This window comes from Peromyscus eremicus, chromosome 19, assembly GCF_949786415.1.
Source record: "Peromyscus eremicus chromosome 19, PerEre_H2_v1, whole genome shotgun sequence".
Classification (NCBI taxonomy): domain Eukaryota; kingdom Metazoa; phylum Chordata; class Mammalia; order Rodentia; family Cricetidae; genus Peromyscus; species Peromyscus eremicus.
In genome coordinates, this window is record NC_081435.1 from 25824823 (window position 1) to 25848211 (window position 23389).

The window sequence follows — 23389 nt, forward strand, 5'->3', positions numbered from 1 at the left end:
CCAACATTATCCCATGTCTAATATACTCACAACTTGTGAGGTCACCGAGGGACTTTTATTTGCACTGATTCTGCTATAAAGTTGCTGAGGTAGAGCCAATTGTCCAGGGTCGGACAGGGGCAAGGAACAAAAGGACCCAAGGAAAAGGGCGCCAGGGGCCTAAGTTATAGTGCAGGGCCTCTCAGTCATCCAATATAAACAACGGAACTTGGTAATAAATACAGAGGAGGCAAGGTTCAGGGATGGGTAGGAAGGTAAGAGTCTACAGAACCCTGGAGACTGGAGGAATATAGAGCCTCCTTCCCCAGCCCTCTTAAGATCAATTTAGGACATATGGAGAAGAGAAGGTTTTAGCCTGAAGGCATCAAGAAATGAGAAGACGCCCCTCTTTCGAGGAGCCGCTCCAGCCCCCCCAACCCCTCCTTTGAATAGTGGGGGAGGCAGGGGGCCACCAGGGGAGTCCATGGAGCTGGTCCGCTTGAGCCGAAGGCGAGCACGGGCCTGGGCACCCCAGGCCTTACCCCGAGCTGCTGAGGCCACCAGACACTTCTGGTACTGAACCTAGGAAGAAGGGGAGTGTGAGTATCCAGCTTTCTGTCCTTGGACAACTGAAAGCTTCTCTAAGGCAGGTAACTGGCTGAGAATTCTGTCTGATACAATGTCTATAGTCATGTCTGTGGTCCCTATAGCATTCCCAGGTAGCTCAACAACAAAACATAAAACATGACATTTACTGTGTACTTAAGGAAAGCGAGACACTGTGTCAGGTGCTTTATATTATAATTTAACCTAGTTAGTTGTGAGGGATTGCTGTACTCATCTTGCAAATGAAGATACCAAGGTTCAGAGATAAATGATCTGCCTGAGGCAGTGGTTCTCAGCCTGTGGGGGGGGGTCACATATCGGACATCCTACATACCAGATTTTATTTATTTACATTTTAAATAATCACATTTATATTACAGTAGCAAAATTACAGTTACAAAGTATCAACGAAATCACTTTATGGTGGGAGATCACTACAACATGAGGAACTGTATTAAAGGATCCCTGCATTAGAAAGATTGAGAACCACTAAGTCTCACAAATAGAAAATGTTAGTTGTGGCATTCAGTTGTAAGTCTGTCCAGCTACAAAGCTTGCACTTTGTTTTTTGGTTTTTCGAGACATAGTTTCTCTGTGCAGGCTTGGCTGTCCTGGAACTCACTCTGTAGACCAGGCTGGCCTGGAAAACTCAAAGATCCGCCTGCCTCTGCCTCCCAAGTGCTGGTATTAAAGGTGTATGCCACCACTACCTGGCCAAAGCTTGCACTCTTAACTATACCTACCAGAAGAGACTCTCCTCCATCTCTCACTGTTCTGTAACAATATCTGGCAAAACAGATTCTCTAGTGAAGAGAAAGTCTATAAACCAAACTCATTCCCAAAATAACTGCCAATTCAAACTCGTATTTAAATTACTCAGAGCAGATACTAATTACTAAGCCTTCCTACCTCCTCTTGTTTACCTGCTCTGTAGCTTAAGTAGGTAAAATCTACAGATCTCACTTTACTGTCCTGCTTAAAATCCTTCAAAGGTCCTCAGTGCCCCCAGGCTAATCTATAAGGTTCTCATGACCTGTTTCTGTCGTTCTTTCTGTCCCCATCTATCATTACATCCTCTTGCAGACCATGCACACCATGTTCTTTCAGGTCTCTAACACACACACTTCTCTCCTGTCTACTCCTGAGGTTCTCTAGTATACCTGCCCTATGTCTCTTCACCTGGCACACTTCTTTGGGAACCTTTTCTTTCCCCCTCAGGTGGCCTTTCTGCCTTTTAAGGAAGCATCTCCACCATCATGTGCTGTGTAATTTGTTTCTAATGTGTTTCTGCTCTGTTCTGTGATGGCAAGGGCTGTGTGTGCCTTCTATGTCAATGAATTCTCAGGATTAATTATAGTAGATACCCATTTGCTGAATGAATAAGTGAACTGAATTAATGTAGCTTAAGCATCCTACATTCAAATGCCCACATACACCAAGAAGTATGATGAATCAGTCAAATAGTGCCCACTCTGTATAGCACAACTTCACCCACATGCTGAAAGGTGTTATGTAAGTATGCCCATGAGTGTTTGTGCGTGTGTACCTTGTATTAGTATTCCCCATACTTTAAGAAATCAGAAATAGCAATTATTATGTGAAATGCCCTAGACTTTGAAGTATTGGTAACTAACACAAAACTTAGCAAAAACAGCATTAAGAGCCAGATATACTTATGAACCAAATCTGGCCCTGGGATCGCTGGGTTGTGATTTAAGTGGAGCTGCCCATCTTGATCCTACTCCATAGTACAGAGCAGCTGCCAGGAAAACCCCCTCCCATTCCCATTCCATCCCTAACTCACCATACAGGCAGCTTGCACAGCTTCAGAGAGTCCCCCAGCATGAGGCTGGCACCAGAAGGCTGCACACTGGAAGCTCTGACAACCAAGGTCAGCGATGAGGCCAAAGGTATGTGGATCACGACCAACACCAATAAAGGTTACAAGGCGCACAGGGCACTGCCACAGTGGCTCTTCCTCTGCACTGGCCTCTGCCTGCCCACACAAAGCCTAATCACTATAGAGTTAAGCAATGGCCAGACCCTATACTTCCAGAACCAAGGAAAGACCACACCGCCCCCCTCAGCATGTCTGCTCACCCTCCAAAGCCCCAGACTTCGACCTCTCGTGGTACCTGAATGGGATGTGCAGTCATCAGAGAGTCAGACACACTGAGCATAGCAGGGACCCAGGTTTTCTGGTCCCCCCGGGCAGTGAGGACACCAATGGCTTCATTCAGCACATCCATACCTGAGGAGACATGCCTACTATGCTGTCTGGCTTGGATAAAAAGGGTCTGCAGGGAGTTTCTAGGACCCTTTAATTAACGTGGGATTCAGAAAGATGGGAAAAGAATAGTTGGGGCTGAGCTTGGAATTCTGAGTTGGAAGCATGGGTATATCTCAAACTATATAAGGCCATGCAAGAACTCTAAGACTCAATACAGTACAGATCTCACCTGACCCATCTTCCCTTTCCTAACACATCCGAGCCCATCCAGCCCCCAGTCCTCACCCATGGCTTTGTTGACTGGTAGGATCCCCATGTACAGTGCCTCATACTTCTGAGCAGCCTGGCTCACTGCATCCAGCAATTCCACTGAAATACACATATCAAGCACCAATCTAGCATAGAAAATCAATTGCCCCTTTCCCACCCTTCCTGTGGTATAGTTTAGGACTACACTACTATGTACAGGTTTCACTATGTAACCAGCTCTGGCTGGCCTAGAACTTACTATGAAGAACAGGCTGGCCTTAAACTTGTGACAGTAGTCCTATTTCTGCTTTCCAAGTGCTAGGATTACAAGTATGCCTCACCATGCCTAGCTTCTCTACCCTAATGAATGAGCCAGGTCTCAAGCTAGAGCTGTTGCTAGTAGAAGAAAACCTGGAGATGTACCTTCAATTCACTGCTTTGGATCTTGGATCTAGACTCTCCAGGGAGAAGCTAAATAACCAGGAACCCCAGCCCCTTACCACCTCCATCTTTCACTCAAGCAGCCTGATGTTGCAATACAGGGAGCCCTTTCCCATACCTTGCCTCGGGAAGTCTTCAGGGGAAATAGGATCTGGGGAACAGCAAGCAGCTTCTCCACTGACTCCTACTCTCTCTGACAAGATCTAAAATACAGTGCAGCCAGCATGAGGCACACAGAAAGAAAGATAAGTCAGGACAAGGGGCCAAGCCCACCCTATCCCCACTCCATATTCCCTGCCCACCACTGGCCCTCACCTGTGCACAGAGGCCCTGTAGAGCACTTGCAATGGCCTTTGCAGGCACATCACAGCGAAACACATGGCACTTGAGCATACAGCTGTCCTTGTCACCCGCAACAAAGGCAAAGTCCCTGGCAGGGGCAGGGATAAGGCTGGTTAGGGGCAGGGGCTTCTGAGTGCCTGTAAGAAGCTTCTAAAGTTAGGTTAAAGATATGGCACAGTTGGAATGGGGAAGTTAGGAATAGGGCTCAGAGTACCTAGTTGTCACATACCTGTCACTGTTCCAGAAGCATGTGGGAGCACAGGATAAAATCAGCCCAGCCTCTCAGACTCTCCCCTATCTGTCCCTGCTGAGCTGGGCCCACCCACCCCAACCAGGACTGAACCAGGCAGGGAAGGCCATGCTGGGTCCACATCAGAGGATCTGTGTCCAAGGGTTCAGCATCAGTGGGGATCACAGCCTGCAAGGGGGGAGGGTGATGCAACTCTCGCTTGGGGGAACGCAGAAGTCCTCACCGGCCCTTGGAGCTGCCCACACCCCAGACACGGATGTGAACCAGAGGCTGACAATGGATCAGACTGTGGTCCAGGGGATTCACCAGGCTCATGGCATCTTTCTTCAGGATCATCAACATGTTCTGGCCCTGCCAAGGACAGAGAGTTGACAGCTGAAGATGGCTAACATGGCAAACAAGCAATTCAGGGAAAACTTACCTTGCTGAGCCATTGGCCTTCTGAACCCCTAGGGAAATAAAACAACTCACCTCACCCCAGGCACCGTCATGGGGCTGGCTCCGGTTGCGAGTCTGAGCGAGCTGCTGGATACAGTTATTGACAGCAATACTGCTCTTTCCTGGTGCCAGGTCCTCCTCAGGTACCTCTACCCAGCCCAGAGATCGGACTGCAAAGCACTGACCAGATAGGGAAAAAGAAGTGACCAGATGTAAAGTGGATGATACAGGATCCATACAGATAGACTCTGGTAGTCCTATTTTTGACACTTAATCAACCCCACTCATTAGTATTCTACCCCTGACCTTTCCCTTGACATCTCCTAATGTCTTAAACTGGCCATCAGGTCCAAACACTACCTTAGCTCCTGGCTCCAGGCTCCGGACATAGGAATCTTCACCATACCATGTTAGAGAGTTACTGGAACAGAGTGGAGCCAGTAAAAGGATTAGGATTCCTACATTAGGGGCAATGGTGAAAGCTAGCCTACTTGATCAAGTACAGAATTTGGGACAAGAACCAAAATAAAGCACCACAAATGCAAACTCAGAAAAAAAAAAAAAGGAAGACCCAGAACATAGTACATTAACAAAATGAGTTTAAAAATGGACAAAATCCAGGACACAAGACACAGGCATAAACTAAAAGACATAAATATGGATATGAATTAGATATGGACAAAAGCCTCAAACTAGAACAAGAGATTCTAGAACACAGAATAGGGACACCCCACCCCCCAAAAAAATGAAGCCAATGGACAGGGTCTATTAGAACATGATGGGTCAGGACAGAGAACACAGAACATAGAGCTAATGATAAGAACTTGGAACAGACAAAATTCAAAATACTCAAAAGTCAAGAACATGGGACAAAGCCAAGCACAAACACAGCCCCAAAAGGGCAGAGTCCAGAATCACAGTTTTTGTTTTTCCGAGACAGGGTTTCTCTGTGTAGTTTTGGTGCCTGTCCTGGATCTCGCTCTGTAGACCAGGCTGGTCTCGAACTCACAGGGATCTGCCTGGCTCTGCCTCCACCACCGCTCGGCCCAGAACCACAGTTTAAAAGCAAATTGTGGAGGCAGGCGCAGTATCATCTGTATGAGTTCCAGGCCAGCCTGGTCTACATAATGAGTTCCAGGCCAGGTAGGACTACATACACAGTGAGACCTGAGACCCTGTCTCAAAAAAAAAAAAAAAAAAAAAAAAAAAAAGCAGACTGTGGGTACAGCTTCATTCTTTTGAGTGCCACAGTAACCCCAAGGCTTTCATTTGGCCAAGGCCACCCCTGTTACCTCCGGTTCAATGAACTGTCCAGGCTGGAGAAGGATCTCCCCTTGGGGGGTCGGAGTTCCCAAATCCCCTCCGTCCCCTATGGAGTAGAGATTAGTCACTGTAGCAGCAGGCCTAGCTAGGTCCACACATGAGCTCAGGCCCCCTCCTCTGGTTCTACCTACCGTTCCTGGGTCCTCTGCACCTCCTAGTTCCCAGGTTGGGCGCTGCCACTGAGTGCTACCGCTGGGTACATGCCAATAATAAGTACCTGCAGCATCACGAATCTTTCTCCAGCCAGGGGGTAATCCTGTCTCCCCCTCCAGATTTTGGTCCCCCCACAAGTCATCTATAGGAACAAGGGATTAAATCAAGGGGGCATATTTCTCGTGAGTTCCCAACAATACCGTCATAACCCTCGCTCCATCCCACAGGAGACAGCCCTAAACCTAGATCTCAACTCCCCAGTCGTAAAGACGGCACATGCAAGGATCAAGGCTCACTTATCCCCTGGTTCTCATTCCCGAGACGCCACCACCCCCACCCCGTGTTTGTGCCCCGTGTTTAGCCTTCTTCCACCCCTCATGTCCCCTCAGTTTTTGGTCCTCCCAACCGGACCCTCGGTGCACACCATCGCAGTTGACCAGAATGATGGCCAGCATATAATCCTTGCCCAACATAGCCTCCGACGGCCTGCGCTCTCAGCCCAGGGCGACCTCCGGAGCTGCGGGGGCCCAAAAGCCCAGCCTCTGCGCCGGAGACCGCCGGGCCAACTGGCGCCGCGCAAACACGGGGCGGGATTGGGCCGGCCTTGGGGGAGGGCAGAGGCGGGCCTGAGCTGCCTGCGCCGCGGCGTCTGGGTCCCCGCGTCCTCGCGTGTTTCGGTGCGTGTGTCCTACGAAGCGCACCGACACCACGAACTCCGCACCCGTAGGCAACTGCGAGTTCCTCAGACGGCGGAAGACGGGCGAGGACGTGCACTATGTGCACCGGGGCGCGGATGAGATCATCGCGTGGGGCATGAGATCATCACGCCACGACCTTTACCCGCGCGCGTACACAGCCTAGGACCAGACGGGAGGGGTCCGGTGGCCGTATCTGCCCGCACAGCCTGGAGCAACTAGGAAAAGGCCCCGCCTCCCCCCACAGGCCCCGCCCTTCGCCGCCCGAAATGCCCCGGAAGTGCCTCTGCCCTCAGTAAAGATGGAAGTAGCCTTTGACACAGGGAGGCGGGGCTGCGCGTGCGCAACAAGTTCGGCGGGGGAAAGATGGCGGATGACAAGGTGAGTTGAAAGCGAGGGCTGCTTTGGTCGGTGTGGTTTTCAGATTCCTTAACCTTTTTAGATTTAAGCAGAGACTACGGGGGTAATTCATGTTTTGTCCCTGGGTTCCTGTCAACTGCCTCAACAGGAGGGGGCTTTAGGCGAAGGGCTACTCTTCTGGGAAGTGACACGGTACCCACTCAGGAGCACACGTTCAAATGTATTCTCATCAATCCTCATTCCGGCCGTTGTCTAGCCCTGAAGTCTCCCCTCCAGAGACAGCATTTCCATTCCACCCTTACCACCACCCTCATTCAGCACTTCTCGCTCACTCGTTGGATTTCGTTCTCACGTGCCACCAGACCGAGTCTTCTAATCACACTCTTGCTGACAGGTATTCACTACATATCCACGTAGTCTCATTCAGTTTGAAACGGCCTAAGCAGATATCAGGTTAGCCTTGAACTGTACCGGAAACTGCTTCAACCCATTATTCACAGTTGGTCTAGAAGCCCAGCATCACCCACAGATTTATTCATAGCCTGCCAGTTTCTCTGTCAGATACTGGGACACAGCAGTGAAAGCCGACTAATGGCCATTTTCAGCAAGCTTGTACTTCTATCAATAGTACTTCCTTCATAAAGCTAACTAGAAGTTCCTCTGCTTGCTCTGTGATTCTGTAGAATTATTTAAGTTCCTGGTGCAGCCAGGCGGCGGTGGCGCAAGCCTTTAATCCCAGAACTCAGGAGGCAGAGCCAGGCAGATCTCTGTGAGTTCAAGGCCAGCCTGGTCTACAGAGCGAGCTCCAGGACAGGCACCAAAACTACACAGAGAAACCCTGTCTCAGGAAAAAAAAAGTTCCTGATGCACATTGTCACCTCCCTGGCCCCCATGTGGGGCTTAGCTTTCCAGTGTCTGTCTTCCTTTATCATTGCCATCTCAGGGAGGTTTTGTAGGAAGAGATTTATTTGGTTCTTCCCATCGTCCCTCCCACAGCTCACCTAGTTCCTAGCCTCTGATAAAATTGAGCAGGGCATGGGACTGGGTCAAGTCTGCTGGAGCCAGCCTCTCCCTTGTCCTAGGATTCTCTGCCCAAGCTTAAGGACCTGACATTTCTCAAGAAGCAGCTGGAGCGCCTACAGAAGCGTGTGGAGGATGAAGTCAACAGTGGTGTAGGCCAGGTAAGGCCCCCAGTTGCTCTTGGGAATGTTGAATAGCAGATAGAGTTTTATTGTAGCAAATGGACATTGAGGGCTCAAGAAAAATCTCCCGGGGGGGGGGGGGGAGCACTTGAACTGGGTATTGTGGTGCACACAAGTTCAAGGCCAAAGTGGTCCATGTAGAGGATTGTAGGTCAGCCAGTGCTAAACACAAGAGACCTTATCTCAAAACCAACAGGGGAGGAAAAAATAGCATTTGAGCTGAGATCCTAAGTAGGTGTTAAATAGGTGAAGTGGGGCTGAGCATTGCAAGTGCTGCACAGACACAGCCGTGGCGATAAGCAGCAATCTGAACGTGCAGCAGGAGAAAGGTAGTTAGTTCGTAGTCATCAGAGACCATGCTAGTAAATGAAACTGGAGAAACAGGCAGGGCTCAGGTTCCTCAGAAGCCTCTCTGGCATTCTGGCTGAATGCGTTCTGATTAGAGCCCTCTGAACCTAGGATTCTGGTATCGTGTGACTGGAACTCTGGCATTCTTTTTCTAGCTCCAGAATTTTGAGATAATCTTTGGAGAAAAGAGCACAGCTGTCAGCAGTGAGGACGAGCATGTGGTCGATTGACAGCAGTGAGGACGAGCATGTGGTCGAATGCTCTAAGCCCATCTTAAAAAGAGAGCACACCTGATTTCCTTCTGTGTTTTTCCCCGCAGGATGGCTCGCTCTTGTCCTCCCCATTCCTCAAGGGATTCCTGGCAGGCTATGTGGTGGCCAAATTGAGGGCGTCAGCAGTATTGGGCTTTGCGGTGGGCACTTGCACTGGCATCTATGCAGCCCAGTCATACGCTGTACCCAACGTGGAGAAGACGCTGAAGAACTACATTAGGTCATTACGAAAGGGGCCTGACTAGACCCTCTGGGGAAGGCAGGATGAGCGTGTTGGGCCTGCAGGTAGAGAGAGGCCTTTCTATCACAGACTCTCGCTCTGGCTCCCCCTGCTGTTGTTCATTTGCTGTCCCCACCTCTCCTGCCTCTTTCATCCTTGCTTTTCTTCCTGCAGAGCGTGGGCAGTGGTTTGTCAGCCTGCAGCCTGCACCCCTTCCCTCCCTAGTTCCGAGGGACTAACCCCCAAACTGTGGGACATGAGCCCTCTCTTCAAGCCCTGACTGTGGAGTGTGCGACTGACTCTGATCCCCAGTGTTCTCTCTGGTGATGTCCCACAGTTCTGCCCTCGGTTTCCTTCCAATGTGTCCCAGTTCCTCTGTCCCTTGCGAGCTACACAGGCCACCCAGGGTCTGGTGTGGGCCATGAGTGTAGAAGATGGGGGTATGCCAGGCCTTGCCCGTCCAAGACAGGCTCGCTGGACCCTGATGCTCTTCCTGTCCACTGCCATGTATGGTGCCCATGCACCATTCTTAGCACTGTGCCACGTGGATGGCCGAGTGCCCTTCCGGCCCTCCTCAGCTGTGTTACTCACTGAGCTGACCAAACTCCTCTTATGCGCCTTCTCCCTCCTGGTGGGCTGGCAAACATGGCCCCAGGGCACACCACCCTGGCGCCAGGCTGCACCTTTTGCACTATCGGCCCTGCTCTATGGCGCCAACAACAACCTGGTGATCTACCTGCAGCGTTACATGGACCCCAGCACCTATCAGGTGCTGAGCAATCTCAAGATTGGAAGCACAGCTCTGTTGTACTGCCTCTGCCTCGGGCATCGCCTCTCGGCGCGTCAGGGGTTGGCACTGCTGCTGCTGATGGCTGCGGGAGCCTGCTATGCATCCGGCGGCTTTCAGGAACCTGCCAACACCCTTCCTGGCCCCCCGTCAGCAGCCGGAGCCCGTCCCATGCCCTTGCACATCACTCCACTGGGACTTGCGCTCCTCATCTTGTACTGCCTCATCTCTGGCCTGTCATCGGTGTACACAGAACTGGTCATGAAGCGACAGCGGCTGCCCCTGGCTCTCCAGAACCTCTTCCTCTACACTTTCGGGGTGATCCTGAACCTTGGACTCTATGCTGGCAGTGGCCCAGGCCCAGGCTTCTTAGAGGGTTTCTCCGGATGGGCGGTGCTTGTGGTGCTGAACCAGGCAGTAAACGGACTGCTCATGTCAGCTGTCATGAAGCATGGCAGCAGCATCACGCGCCTCTTCATCGTGTCCTGCTCCTTGGTGGTCAACGCCGTGCTCTCGGCTGCGCTGCTGCAGCTCCAGCTCACAGCCGTCTTCTTCCTGGCCACACTGCTCATTGGCCTGGCTGTGTGCTTGTACTATGGTAGTCCCTAAGGCCCTGACCACCCCCACCCTCACTTGTGGCTGTGTAGATTAGATGCGACCACCAGAGCCACCTCCCATGTCACCACCACACCCCACCCCAGCAGCCCTGTAACAAGTGCCTTGTAAGAAAAGCTAAGGTGGCCATGTTAGCCTTTGGATGTTCAGGTGGGTGAGAGTTACCCCTAGGTGGCATAAAGAGTGGGCTTGGTTAAGGAAACACCTAACTGCACCCCTATAGTCCTTCATAATAAAGAACTGGAAGCCCCAAACCCAGGCCTGGGCAGCCTGTCCCTGAGGAACCCTGCCTTGTCCTGCATGAACATGGCTACTTCAAGTCAAGTTTCGCTCTTCTCCCCTGCGTGGTCACTCCTGCCCTGAGGCTTGGTGCTGGCTGCTCCAGCCTAGCATGACTTCCACATCAGGTATTTTAGTTTGCCTGCTCCACAGCCTGTTCCTCTTACCCAGCCATTATTTTGGAAAGGTCAGAGGGGGCTGGTTCTTGACTCACTTCAGGGAACATTGTCCCTGGGCCCTGGCTTAAGCCTACACTCCTAACCCTGTGCTAACTCGGGGGCCCTGTTGAAGCTCACTTCACCGCTGAGGCATTTGGGAGGGACTGTTTTTCCCACTCTTGCCCCTTCTAGTGTGTCCCAGCTCCCAACAGCCAGGAACGGCTCTGCAGAGTAACCAGGGACCAGGTACAGAAAACGTTTATAGCTAATCAGTGTCCAACTACTTAAGCAATAAGGTCTTAATAAAGTGTTCAGGTGTAGGGTGCTTCCTACAACCATTCACATTGTCTGTGTTTTCTGTGTTTCATGGCTCCCCTCAAACAATTTCCCTGAGTTTCCTAAGTAATTTTGGAGTAACATCTAGAATAGGAGAGAAATCTCCCAGCTGCTGCCAGTGACGTTGTCTTGGGAGCTCTGGATCTGAGACTGTCTTGACCGGTTATGGTGGGGCACACCTGGGATCCCAGCCATCCAGGAGGTAGATCAGGAAGAGCTCAGTTTCAAAGTCAGGCTGAGCTGCTTAATGAGCCCCTGTCTCAGGAAAGGAAGCATTGAGGGTTAGTGATGCAAGCTTGTACCTCTCCTTGAGAGGCAGAGAGAAGGAGCAAGAGTGCAGGTGGGCCTGGCTTAGTGGCTAAGATTGCATGCTGCTCTTGTAGAGGACATTCGATTCCCAGGCAGCCACAGCCACCCATAACTCCATCTCCAGGGGAAATCTGACACCTGTGGCCTCCTACAAACAAATAATTAAATATATACATTGGTTTTTCAAGACAGGGTTTCTCTATGTAGCAACTCTGGCTGTCCTGGAACTCACAAAGGTCTGCTGGCCTCTGCCTCCTGAATGCTGTTGTGCACCACCACTGCCTGGCTAAAAATATATTTTTTTAGTGAAAGGCCAGCCTAGGCTACATTAGAGTTGATCTCAAAAAGAAAATGAAGGACTGAGGTTGTAGTTCAATAGACAAGCACTTGCCTACATGTGCAAGCCCTGTGTCTGATCCCCAGCACTGGAAAAAAAAAAAATGTTTAAATCCAAGCCCTGAGGAACTGGGAGATTCTTGGGACTGAAAAGTATTCTGCTCATTAGAACAAATTAGGCTAGAAAACACATTGTAGTCCAGACTAGCCTGGAATGAATTATATAGCCCAAGCTGTCCTCAAATTGGAAGCAATCCTCCTACCTCAGACTCCGGAGTGTAGAGTTTGTGCTCATGAAACTCCCTACCCAGCCACTGTTTTGACTCTTATTCCCTCTGGTTCTGTCACGACTAGTACCTGTAGTTGTCTGTCCTTTGAAATCCTGGCCAGAGGACTGTCAGCCTGCTCCCTAGAACACTGGGTGAGCTTTTCAAGAGTTCTTTTGTTGTCCTGGTGCCAGCCTGTAATCCCAGCACTCTGAAGTTGGAGGTAGGAGAGCCAGTAATTCAAGGTCATCCTTAGGTATATAGCAAATTCCAGAAGATACTTGGCACACACAGACCCTGGGTTCCATCCCTAGCACAGGAGGAAAAGGAGGAAGAAAACTCTTCCTTTTCTATTTAGTTCATTGTCCTTGGGCAGTTACTAGGGCGGGTTATCTCTGAAATGAGCGTCAAATGGTACAAACACAGGGGAGCTGAAAACGCAAAATGAAATAATAGGTACTGGGTGCTTCGCAGAGATTGGTACAGGGAGACATGGTCAGTGGTGGTGGTAAGGATCTGTAGTGAAGGCCATCTTGGTTGATGTGCCCCACCTTGCTCTTCTTTTGGGGGTCCTCATGAATGAGGACATAGGAAGGCAGCCCCATGGTGGTCCTGATCAGGTTCCTCTCCGGGCAGGACTCCAGCACTACTGGCCCTGCCTGCACTCTGCTCAAGCTGCTGGTTCCTGGCCTGGAGCTCCTGGGTCTTCAGGGCCAGATCAATGGAGTCTCGGAGGACTCCGGCCAGCAGACTGCGGTGATGGTGTTCTGTGGCCACGGCCTTCTCCTCCCACAGCCTCTGCCAGGCTTGGAATACCTGCGTTCAGAGTCAGAGATGCCTGTTGGTCCATCAGCCTTGGCACCAACTTAAGGCCTACCCTCTGTCTCCACTGACCTGCAGCAAGTGGCATGTCCGAGCTCGGGTGGCCTGCACATACAGGTCATGGAGGGTGACCAGGTCGTGCTCTGCCATGTCCCGTTCTGCCTGCAGGGCTTCCACCTGAAATCTCAGCAGTATCTGCTCCTTCCATGGTCTCTCTCTCTCCTCACGAGCCTGCGGATAAAGTTGTACCTTTCGGTGAGTGCCACCAGCGCAGGGCTTGGTGCTAAATACCTCAGGCACGCGATCTCATTCTCTCCCTGGCAACCTTGTAAGAAAGTTTCCCTTTTACAGATCTGCAGAATCTGTGCATCAGGGAAGTGATCCGATTGACCAAATGCCCATGGCTAGTGCGGGACGGAGCCGAAATGGCACACGCTTTCAACAGCTCCCGTCCTCACATGGCGAAATCCAAACCCAGAGATGTGGCGTGCTGTCTCTGTAACCTTGCCCCGACTACACACCTGCGAGGCTGTAGCCAGATGGAGCAGTCTGTGTTCCAAAGCTGATGTTGCTGCTCTATCGTTCCTCTTCACTTAGCCTCATCTGAGAACGTGTCCCCACCCACCACATACACAATTTTTAAAATTTATTTTATTATTTTTTTTACAGGGAGAGGATGAAGATGTACAGGCTCTTCTTTGTAGGCCAGGCCGACCTTGAACTCACAATCCTCCTGCCTGTGCCTCCTGGGTACTGAGAGGCCTGTACCACTGGACTTGGCCACGTGTTTTATTTCTTTTTTTGAAGCAGTTTTATTTATTTGTTTATTTTACATCCCAAACACAGTTTCCCTTCCCTTCTCTCTCCCCTCACCTCTGCTCTGCCCCCCTCCCCTCAGTCCACTCCTCTGTCTCTGTTCAGAAAGGGACAGGCCTCCCATGACAAAGCATGGCATTTCAAGTTTCGGTAAGACTCCCCTTGTATTAAGGCTGGACAAGGCAATCCAATATGAGGAGTAGGTTCCCAAGAGCCAGCCAAAGTATTGGTGACAGCCCCCGTTCCCATTGTTGGGAGTCTCTAAGTAGACCGAGCTGTAACTGTCACATCTATGTAGAGGACCTAGGTCGGTCCCAGGCAGGCTCCCTGGCTGTTGGTCCAGACTCTGTGAGCTCCTCTGAGTCAGGTTAGTTGTTTCTGTGGATACAGGCTTTATTTCCTCAACAGTCATTTACTGAGAGCCTTCCTGATGAGCAAGCGCTAACTGCCCTGAGAGCTGAATGCAGTGAATTCCTGGGCTGACTCTAGTTTTCCTGAGTCTCTACTTAGACCCAGTCTCTTCTGGTCCACTCCAGCCCAGGTAAAGTGGACCTCATTGTTCCCATCTGCCTATGGCTGCCCATCATGGCGAACAGCACTGAACATGGCCTCTTCTGTCCCCATAAGGCATGTGGACCAGCCTGCTGTGACTGAGTCTAGATCCTTGGCACAGTGCCTGGCCTGAGTACAAGGAGCCTCAAGGCCTGTCCTTCTCCCTCCCTCCTCACCTCTGCCACCAGGCCTTTAATATGTTTACAGGCCACTCACTTCATCCTGATGTTCCAGATGTTTCAGCTCTTCCTGGATCCAAATCTGGTGTTCCTCTCGAAGTCTCTGCCTCCGAGCCTGGGCCAGAGAAAACTGCAGAGCCACATCTGGGGCCTGATGGGCCTAAATGGCATCGTTTAAGGCTTAGTCAGAAGGCAGGGTATACATACATTTGGAACACAGACACCGACCTTTCCAACAGAACTTCTAACTGGCCTGGGAGAGTCCATAGACTGAGCAGACTCAGGAGGCTGTGGGTCAGGGGAGGATTTCCTCGGCCCCTGGTGCTGTCATAGTGTAAGAGTCCCATCACTATTATCCATCCCAGGACAGCAGCTCCTCCCATGATCCCCCCAAGAGATCCAGGAAGCCTTGAGGTCCATGTTAGATGCTCCATATTCCTTCCCAGTATCCACACAGGCCCCTTATTCCCCCAAGTTTCCAGTTGTTCTGGGAGTACGTGAAGTGTTAATATTACCTGTTCCTCAGAGTGCCTGAGAGCATGTTTTTGGTGGAGCCCAGACCCTAGAAATTCTCTTCTTCCTGCCTCTGGAGGAAAATGTCATTAGTCACATCAAAGTGTAGACACACACACACACACACACACACACAAATTGTAGAGGGGATGAATTACATAATGTAACCAAAGCTCATGACAGTAACACACTTCCCTGCGGGAGAGGGGGAGGGAAGGAAAGGAAGAGGCTGGTTCCAATCATTCTACAGCAAATCCCGGAAGACAGTGCCCCCTTTTGGACAAGGAAGGCTTTGTCTAAAGAAGCGGTTCTCAACTTGTGGGTCTGGACCCCTTAGCGAGTCAACGGACCCTTTCACAGGGGTCACCTAAGACCATCGGAAAACACAGATGTTTACATTGCAATTCATAACAGTAACAAAATTACAATTACGAAACAGCAATGAAAATAATTTTATGGTCGGGGATCACAACATGAAGAAGGCTGAGAACTCTAGAAGGATTAAAGCACCACCTTCCAAGGCCTAGAGTGAGATTGTTTGTGACGCTGGACTACTCACATCTCTCTTCTGAGGCTCAGTGTGCTTACCTGACAAATGAGTGAAATGTCTTCCCTGCGCGCTGTAGGTCGGTGGCTTGCCTTTAACCTTCAAGAGACAATCCGAATGTCTCAGTGGATTTCCAAAGCCCGTGTGCCTCTGCCTCCATCTGCAATCCATTTCTGACCCTCTTCCCGCCTCCATTCTCCAGCAACTTAAATTGCAATTCCCCAAGATCTGCTGATCTCAGTTTCTGCCTGGTTCTCTCTGCCTGGAACGTTCTTCACTGTCTTTACAAACCTCCATTGGGAATCACGTCCTGTGAAATCTTGCTTTCCTCTCTTTTCAAGGCTATATTGATGTCCCCTAGTGTCAGGTGTTGCCAAGCCTTTCAGAGAGCATTGACCATGGCAGTGTTAATTGTTTCTTCTCAGACTAAACTCTGCCAGGGCAGAGAAATCTCAGGGCTAACATGACTCTGCCCCCAGCCTATGGTGCATGGTCAATAAATGTTTGGGAATCAATAAATAACTGGAATATTCTATAAACAAAGAGGAGGGAGGCAGAAATAGATAGAGTCCCAAGAATTTGGATGAGAAAATGTACCTGTGGCTCTGGGAGCCCCACAGCCTCAGCTCTAGCCCCTTTGGGTGCATGGCTTCTTGGGCCCCGGGCTTTTATCACCTAGGAGAAAAAGACTCAAGTGGGAACTGGCCACTTCTGACCCAGGTGCCCCGTCTCACCTTGCGTACCTGTAGCTCCCAGAGTGTCCTTCTTAGTTGGTTCAACCCACCATCTGTCAAGGTGTCTCCAAGGAGGCCTAAACGCAGAGTCTTCAGGGTGGCCCTACGGGCCCTCATCTCCTCTACTGCATTCCACAGGGTGGGCCTCACCTCTTTCACCTGTACCCTCTTTTCTGAGGCCCCCGACAGAGCAGCCTGAAGCAAACTCAGACAGCTCCCTAGAAAGAGACAACACAGTAGACTTCTCTTTCCTGCGCCACGGAACCCACTGCCTGGAATACTCCAAATGTCTATCAATGGCTGTTTACCAAAATACCCAGCCCTGGCCAAGTCACCTGAGCCGCTCTGGTTGGCTGAGGCAGGACAGCAAGTTCGAGGCTTGGTTTCACAACTCAGTGAGCCCATCTCAAAATAACAAGTAAAAGGGGCTAGGGATGTAGCTCCATGGTAGACTTGCCTGGTATGTGTTAGGGTCCTCGGTTCAATCCCCAGTCCAAAGTCATCATTATCACCTTCATAGTCATCATCACCACCACCACCATCATCATCATCTTCATCTGCAGCAGCAGCACCACCACCATCATCACTAATAACTCCTATTTGACTTTCTCTGTGCCTGACGGACGGCCCTGTGCTCTGGCTGCTCTTGGATTTATCTCTGTATCCACGGCAACGCTAATCCATCTGCCACTTAAAGCCTGTGCCATTCGGCAGAGCATAAAACCAACCTGCAGATACGCACACGCCTGCCCTTCCCTGCATGTCCGCCCTCCCTGCAGACAGGTTTTTATCCTTAGGTTAGTTTTATATTCTGATTAATATCTCCAGGGTGTGAAATGCTCCAACTTTTCTTCTTCCAGCCAGCATGGGACAGGGGTAGGTCTGGGAACTTCTGGCCAAATGAATGTCTGTTGATTGTGGGGACAGAGGGTCGGACATTTTCTTTTTAACTTATGGAAATTTTCAAACATATACAAATATAGGAAATCGGTCTACCCACCTCCAGCTGTAACTTCTGCTCTTTTGCTCTTTTTTTTTTTTTCCTTTCAGATGTGGGGATCAACTCGAAGGCCTTAAGCATGCTAGGCAAGTGCTCACCACTAAGCTGTTCTCCAAACATTCCGTGATGTTGCTGTTGTTTCCAGGCTTTTTTGTGTGAGACCATCTGGCTCTGTAACTCACTCCAGCCCTGAATTTGCAGGCCCCTTACCCAAGTCTTCTGAGTGTTGGGATTACAGGTATGTGCCACCAAACTCAGCTCCAGTGACATTGTTGTCTGACCTGTGTCTCCCATGGAACCTCCCCCCAAGCTCTAGTATTACAGCCTCAGGGGCCTCCTCATTGTGGATTTGTGAAAACGGGAAAGTGTTTTCTCCTCTGTGGTCCTTTTCTAATATATGAATTAGGCCTGCCTCCCTCTCATTTGTGAATTAGATCTGCATTCTGGGATGTGGCCGCTTACTCCTGCAATCCCAGCACTCGGGATGCTGAGGCAGGCAGACTTCCAGGAGTTCAAGGCCAGCTTGGGCTACAGTGTGACCCTATTGAAGAGAAAAGGTGTCAAAATGCTTGATAAAGATCCTGAATGTGGCTGGGCAGTGGTGGCGCACGCCTTTAATTCTGGCACTAGTAAGGCAGAGGCAGGTGGATCTCTGTGAATTTGAGGCCAGCCTGGTCTACAGAGTGAGTTTCAGAACAGCCAGGGCTACACAGAGAAACTCAGTCTGGAAAAACAAATAAACAAAAAAAGATCCTGAATGTGGTGGCAAACGGCTCTAACCCCTGCACTCAGGAAGCTAAGACAGAAAGATGGTGAGTTCTAGCTAGCCTGGGCTGCACATGTACTTCAGGAACAGCCTGACCTACATGGGGAGACCCTGCCCCAAAGAGGGGGACAGGAAAAGTTGGTTAAGTTGTTGAAAATCTCTGAGGTTAAGGGGTTGAGTCTTCAGACAGTTACATGCTGGCCACGACCTGACCTTCCTGAATGCTGGCCCACCCAGAGAATCAAGCGCTCTCTTTGGGCTACAACAGGACAGTGGCTGGTTGAGAAATAACATGAAGAGAGCCTACCAAGTCCCAGAACCCCCGCCCTCACCACCTTGCGGGTCCGGACGAAGAAGGACGCTACTGTAGGTGTTTCCCTCCAGGAGCCAGGAGACAATCCAGGGCAGAGAGCCCTCCACCTCCTCCCCAGCCTCACCAGCCAGCACGCGCAGCAGGGGGCAGTCTCTGCCAGAGGGAGGGAAGAAAGACAGTGCCCTGTGGTAGATGAGGAGGAACACTGGCCCGAATCACCCAGCCAAGTCTATTTTCACTTTTTTTTGTACCACCAGACAGAGGTTAAGAGGCCTTGCTGCTCTTGCAGAGGACCTGAGTTCAATTCCCAGTGTCTACGTCAAGTGGTTCAAACTGCCTATAACTCCAATTCTAGGGGATCCGTAGGCACTGGACATATGTGATGCACATACAGACAAACAGACACACACAGACATATGACTAAAAATAAATGAATTTTTTTTAAAAAAGAAACTTACATAATAAAAGAAAGAAGAAACCTTCAAATACTCTGAAATTTAAGTTACTTTCCCGCCTTTTTTTTTTTTTTTTTGGTTTTTCGAGACAGGGTTTCTCTGTGTAGCTTTGCGCCTTTCCTGGGACTCACTTGGTAGTCCAGGCTGGCCTCGAACTCACAGAGATCCGCCTGGCTCTGCCTCCCGAGTGCTGGGATTAAAGGCGTGCGCCACCACCGCCCGGCTCCCGCCTTCTTTTTTATTTTTATCTTGTATTTGGACACTTCCGAATTTGGAAATATTCCTGTGATACTACACATATTGCAAATTGACCTGAAAAGATTATTTGCTGTGATAACTTGAGGTTTTCATTATTTTTATTTACTTATTTTATGTATATGAGTGCTCTATCCGCTACATGCCTTTATGCCAGAAGAGGGCATCAGATTCTGCTATAGATGGTTGTGAAACACCATGTGGTTGCTGGGAATTGAACTCGGGACCTCTGGAAGAGCAGCCAGTGCTCTTAACCACTGAGCCATCTCTCCGGCCCCCAGTTTTCATTATTTTTTTAGCATTGAAGGAAAAGTATGAATGGGGTGTGGAGATGGGCTAGCTACTTGGGGAATTTTCCAATCTTGGCTTTGAACATTCAGATTCACATCCATACTCTGGCCTCCACCCCACCTCCCAGTGCAACCAGCCACAAGACCTCCTCAGACTTACGGGCCTCCTGGAAGCTGCATGATCCTCAAGGTTCCTCGACACACCTGCTGGGTCTCAGGCCCAGGGCAGGACATGGTGAGAGTGAGCAGGGAGCAGGCCCTGCAGAGGACATGGCCAGCTTGGGAATAAAACCTAGAGCTGTATAGGGATTGGGGGTGGGAGGGGTGACAGGTGTCTCATCCTCACCTGCCGTCACTCCCAGCAGCCTTCAGGTAGAGCTCAGAGGCAGCTCGGGCATCAGATACCTCCACTTCACTGGCATCTTTCACCACCCTGAAGGAAGGGGAAGCTGAACACCGACCTTTTAGCTCCTGTGCTCTGCAAGCAACCTCTGGCATCTCTGTGTTCAAAGCCTATGACAGTGTCCGTAGCACACAAGAATCCCCCCAAAGGCTCAGAGCTCATTATACCTTCTTAAATGTCTCTCATCTCCCTAACCTTGTTTTTTCCCCTGTGGTCTGCCAAGGAAGGGAAACAGGACCATTTCAAAGATGGAAAAACTGCTCTGGGAGGTGTTTGGAACCACTTGGTGTGATACTGGATTGGTTCAGGCCATGAGGGTTGGCATGAGAGCTGAAATATATTTGATATGAAGGGAATAAGATACATAGGTGTGGGAAAGGAAAGAGGGTGGGGAAGAGGTCCTGGGAGCCCATCTAGGCCCAGTAAGCATGACTCCAAGCTCAGGGCGTCATTCTCCTGGGATAACGGAGTAGAAACCTCCTAATCTTGAAGCTTATCTTGATCAAAAGTTTATCTGAAGACGTCACTGTGGCTTTAAGGCAAGTACCCCTGTCCTGTTGGGTCTGAACACTTACAAGCCCAGAGGGGCCACATCCAGTACCGGCAGGTCCTCCAGACATGGGGTGAGCAGGTCCCGAGTCTGCCCGCTGGGGCTAATCTGGGATCACACAAACACAATTGTCACAAACTCAGCCTTTTCTCTCCTCTAGGTCCTAAGGGCTAAGTGAGGACAAAAATCCAGCCATTAGCCAGGCAGTGGTGGCACACTTTAATCCCAGCACTCGGGAGGCAGAGGCAGGCGGATCTCTGTGAGTTCGAGGCCAGCCTGGTCTACAGAGGGAGATCCAGGAAAGGCACCAAAACTACACAGAGAAACCCTGTCTCGAAAAACCAAAAAAACAAAAACAAACAACAACAACAACAACAAAAAAATCCACAAAATTCAGCCATTGACACTTGGCATGCAAAGGTGACCCCAGAGAGTCAAGCCATAGCTGGAGTAGCAGGGTGGGGCTGGACCCATCTCCCTTCCGGTTCTCCACCAGCCTCAGGGGGCTCCTGTGGTGACACTCCGCTCTGCCCCCCCTCCCCCAGTTTTCCCTTGGCCCCACCCCCAGTGACCTCACCTGCACCAGGCTGAGAGTACAAAGCACAGGACCAGAGCTGCAGAGAGGCGGAGCTTCCTCAAACAGCATCTTCAGGACCTAAGGCAGAGAAAGGAGCTCAGTGGGGGATGAGAAAGCATCATTCCGTCCTTCAGCATTTCCTCAAAATGAAATCTATAACAGGCTTTGTGCTGGTACTGGGTACGCGGTGCACAGAACAGAAAGTGTGCTAGACCCCTCATCCCCTGAAGGCAGAAAGACAGACTAGCAGGCTTCTTCAGGAGGCTTTCCAGTTGCTGGGCAGGGTTGTGGTAAGGTTCTGAGGCAGCTGTTTTGATTTGAAGGTCTTTTGATGAAACCTTCACAGTAAAGCTTTTAAGTGTAGTATCGATGGTATTACCAAGAAGTGTGGAAGGCAGATGTCCTGGGACTTTGATCTGTGTGTGCCGCTTCTCCCTGAATCTCTCATCCATAAGCCACAGCTGTCCATCTTTCTTGACTTCTCAGCTGCATAAAGTGACCTTGGTAAAATGTCCTTCAAGGATCACAGGGTACATAGGAGACCTAAGCTGTCCCTAGTCTGGCTGGAGTGGGCAGGCAGATTTCCCAAGTAATACTTGAACATCAGGATACCCATGTGCCCAGGCTCCTCACCTGAGGGTACGGTACCCTCAGGCTCCTCACCTGAGGCACAAACCGGGGTGCCTCTGTTTCCCGGCCCTGGAGCAGCAGAGCTGTACTGTATCCTTGTCCCACGGAGGCCAACATTGGCTGGATTTGTGTCAATAGCTCCAGCTCGGCTTCCTGTAGGAACACACAGGCACATCCCTCTGTCAGGTGACCTGTTACAGCCTGCTCTGAGCAAAAAGATTGGACCAGCCAGAATCCCGGGATGCAGAGGCTGAGAGCTTTCACTCTGCTCCTGTCCCTTTCTCAGAACCCCTACCTGAGCAGCACCAGGGCCCAGGACTCTGTCAAAGGTGAAGCAGTGTTCCTGCAGAAACGAGTGGGGTCGGCGGTGGTATTTTCACCTCCCCCTGCTCACCTCGTCCCACACCATCTACCTGAGGCTCCGGAGTGCCCGGCTGAAGTAGGCGAAGGCTCTTGGATCCCTCCAAAAGAAGTGTGGGGCCGTGGATCTCCTTGAGGCCTGAGAGGGGTGGGCTTCGTGTAGGTTTTCAGGAGAGATGAGCTCAGGGGCTCCTTAGTCTTGCCTTCACCCCCAACCTCCGACCTCAGCTGGCTTAGCCCCGACTCTCTGGCTGCCCTCCTTCAGGCCCTGGTTTGTTTTTCTTTTGAATGTAGTTCTGGGAATTAAACCTGGGACCTCTTACATAAGATGCAAGTATTCTACCACTAAACTATAGCCCCAGTTCTTTTTTTTTTTTTTAATACAGATTTTCATGACACGTTGCTCAGGCTGGCCTGGAACTGCTCTTTATCCAAGGATGACAAACTTCTGATCCTCATGCCTCTACCTTCCCAGTAATGAGATCACAGGCAAATGCCACCACGCCGGGCTTATGCTGGGAGACAAACCCAAGGCTTCACTCACAATAGGCAAGCACCAACTGAGCTACGCCCCAGGGACCCCCAAGGCTTCTTACCCGACCCTTGACCCGGCTCCACTTCCACCACCACAATCAGTGTGGCAGGTGGGACGGGAGAGACAGTGTGAGCCCCTCGAGGGCACAGAACTGCCTGGCCCACAGCAGGTCCTGTGCTCACCACCTTTCCAGGCTCCATGGCTTCTGAGCCTCTCAAATTCCTCTTAATAATTCATGCCCCTCATCTGTGGGTGGGGTGGTCGGTGACTCTGGACAGGTTACCTCTCAGAGGAAGTGACGTTCCCTTCTCTTCCGTGTGGTTAGCCCTCCCCCTTTATGAAAAAGTCCAGACATAAAGCGGTGGGAAAAACAGTATAATGAACCCTCAGGTGACCAATTTCTGTTCATTCTTATTTCTTTGGTTCCTCTCCTCAATCAGGTTTTTTTGTTTTGTTTTGTTTTGTTTTGTTTTGTTTTTTGAAACAGGGTTTCTCTGTGTAGCTTTGGGGCCTGTCCTGAATCTCGCTTTGTAGACCAGGCTGGTCTCGAACTCACAGAGATCCGCCTGGCTCTGACTCCCGAGGGCTGGGATTAAAAGTGTGCACCACCACTGCCTGGCTTCAATAGGCTTTTAAAAAACGATTCTTTAACACTCTACTTCATATTTCAGTATCTATTTCTCTTTCTATTTCAGTATATATTTCTCTCTATATATATCTTTTTTTTTTTTTTTTTTTTTTGGGACAGTGTCTTCTATAGTCCAGTCTGGCCTCAAACTCGCTATATAGCCGAGGGTGGCCCTGAACTCCTGATTGTTGTGTCTGTGTTCGGTTCACTCAGGTCTGTGGAAGAACAGGGGTCACTCTAGGATAATTTGTAGCCTTGGCAGCGCAGGGG

At 50.4% G+C, this 23389-nt stretch overlaps 4 protein-coding genes across 4 annotated transcripts; 2 read left to right on the forward strand and 2 right to left on the reverse strand.

Annotated features, from left to right (window-relative positions):
* Positions 1-33: 33 nt before the first annotated feature.
* Apbb3 (amyloid beta precursor protein binding family B member 3) lies at positions 34-6935 on the reverse strand. Its single transcript, XM_059246548.1, has 12 exons — positions 6436-6935; positions 5990-6153; positions 5828-5904; positions 4896-4956; positions 4569-4715; positions 4321-4448; positions 3821-3935; positions 3624-3708; positions 3101-3184; positions 2721-2836; positions 2390-2581; positions 34-561 (listed from the first exon to the last, which is right to left on the reverse strand). Exons 1-12 carry the CDS (start codon positions 6482-6484, stop codon positions 325-327), a joined length of 1455 nt encoding a protein of 484 aa, XP_059102531.1. The 5' UTR covers positions 6485-6935; the 3' UTR covers positions 34-324.
* On the forward strand, positions 6693-9212 carry Slc35a4 (solute carrier family 35 member A4). Its single transcript, XM_059246559.1, has 3 exons — positions 6693-7087; positions 8149-8247; positions 8936-9212. The coding sequence occupies exons 1-3, from the start codon at positions 7073-7075 to the stop codon at positions 9131-9133; spliced, it is 312 nt and encodes a 103-aa protein (XP_059102542.1). The 5' UTR covers positions 6693-7072; the 3' UTR covers positions 9134-9212.
* A 131-nt stretch (positions 9213-9343) lies between these two features.
* Positions 9344-11291, forward strand: LOC131895994 (probable UDP-sugar transporter protein SLC35A4). Its single transcript, XM_059246549.1, has one exon. It carries the CDS (start codon positions 9530-9532, stop codon positions 10502-10504), a length of 975 nt encoding a protein of 324 aa, XP_059102532.1. The 5' UTR covers positions 9344-9529; the 3' UTR covers positions 10505-11291.
* A 1219-nt stretch (positions 11292-12510) lies between these two features.
* On the reverse strand, positions 12511-22691 carry LOC131896132 (uncharacterized). Its single transcript, XM_059246712.1, has 14 exons — positions 22553-22691; positions 21991-22095; positions 21630-21802; positions 20967-21044; positions 20415-20497; positions 19783-19869; positions 18459-18589; positions 16367-16575; positions 16221-16298; positions 15665-15722; positions 15079-15149; positions 14601-14723; positions 13089-13247; positions 12511-13010 (listed from the first exon to the last, which is right to left on the reverse strand). Exons 1-14 carry the CDS (start codon positions 22689-22691, stop codon positions 12768-12770), a joined length of 1737 nt encoding a protein of 578 aa, XP_059102695.1. The 3' UTR covers positions 12511-12767.
* Positions 22692-23389: the final 698 nt, after the last annotated feature.

Bases quoted from the DNA above. Each gene is read 5' to 3' on its own strand.
- LOC131896132 (XM_059246712.1), bottom strand. From the start codon at position 22,691: ATGGAGCCTGGAAAGGTGGTGAGCACAGGACCTGCTGTGGGCCAGGCA. The intron at 21,803-21,990 runs GTGAGCAGGGGG...CTTTTTGCTCAG, and splicing joins GGTAGATGGTGTGGGACGAG to AGCAGGCTGTAACAGGTCAC. The intron at 16,299-16,366 runs GTACGCAAGGTG...TTTTTCTCCTAG, and splicing joins GGACACTCTGGGAGCTACAG to GTGATAAAAGCCCGGGGCCC.
- LOC131895994 (XM_059246549.1), top strand. From the start codon at position 9,530: ATGAGTGTAGAAGATGGGGGTATGCCAGGCCTTGCCCGTCCAAGACAG.
- Slc35a4 (XM_059246559.1), top strand. The intron at 8,248-8,935 runs GTAAGGCCCCCA...TTTTCCCCGCAG, and splicing joins TCAACAGTGGTGTAGGCCAG to GATGGCTCGCTCTTGTCCTC.
- Apbb3 (XM_059246548.1), bottom strand. From the start codon at position 6,484: ATGTTGGGCAAGGATTATATGCTGGCCATCATTCTGGTCAACTGCGAT. The intron at 6,154-6,435 runs GTGTGCACCGAG...TTGTTCCTATAG, and splicing joins CATTCTGGTCAACTGCGATG to ATGACTTGTGGGGGGACCAA. The intron at 2,837-3,100 runs GTGAGGACTGGG...ATGTCTCCTCAG, and splicing joins ACCAGTCAACAAAGCCATGG to GTATGGATGTGCTGAATGAA.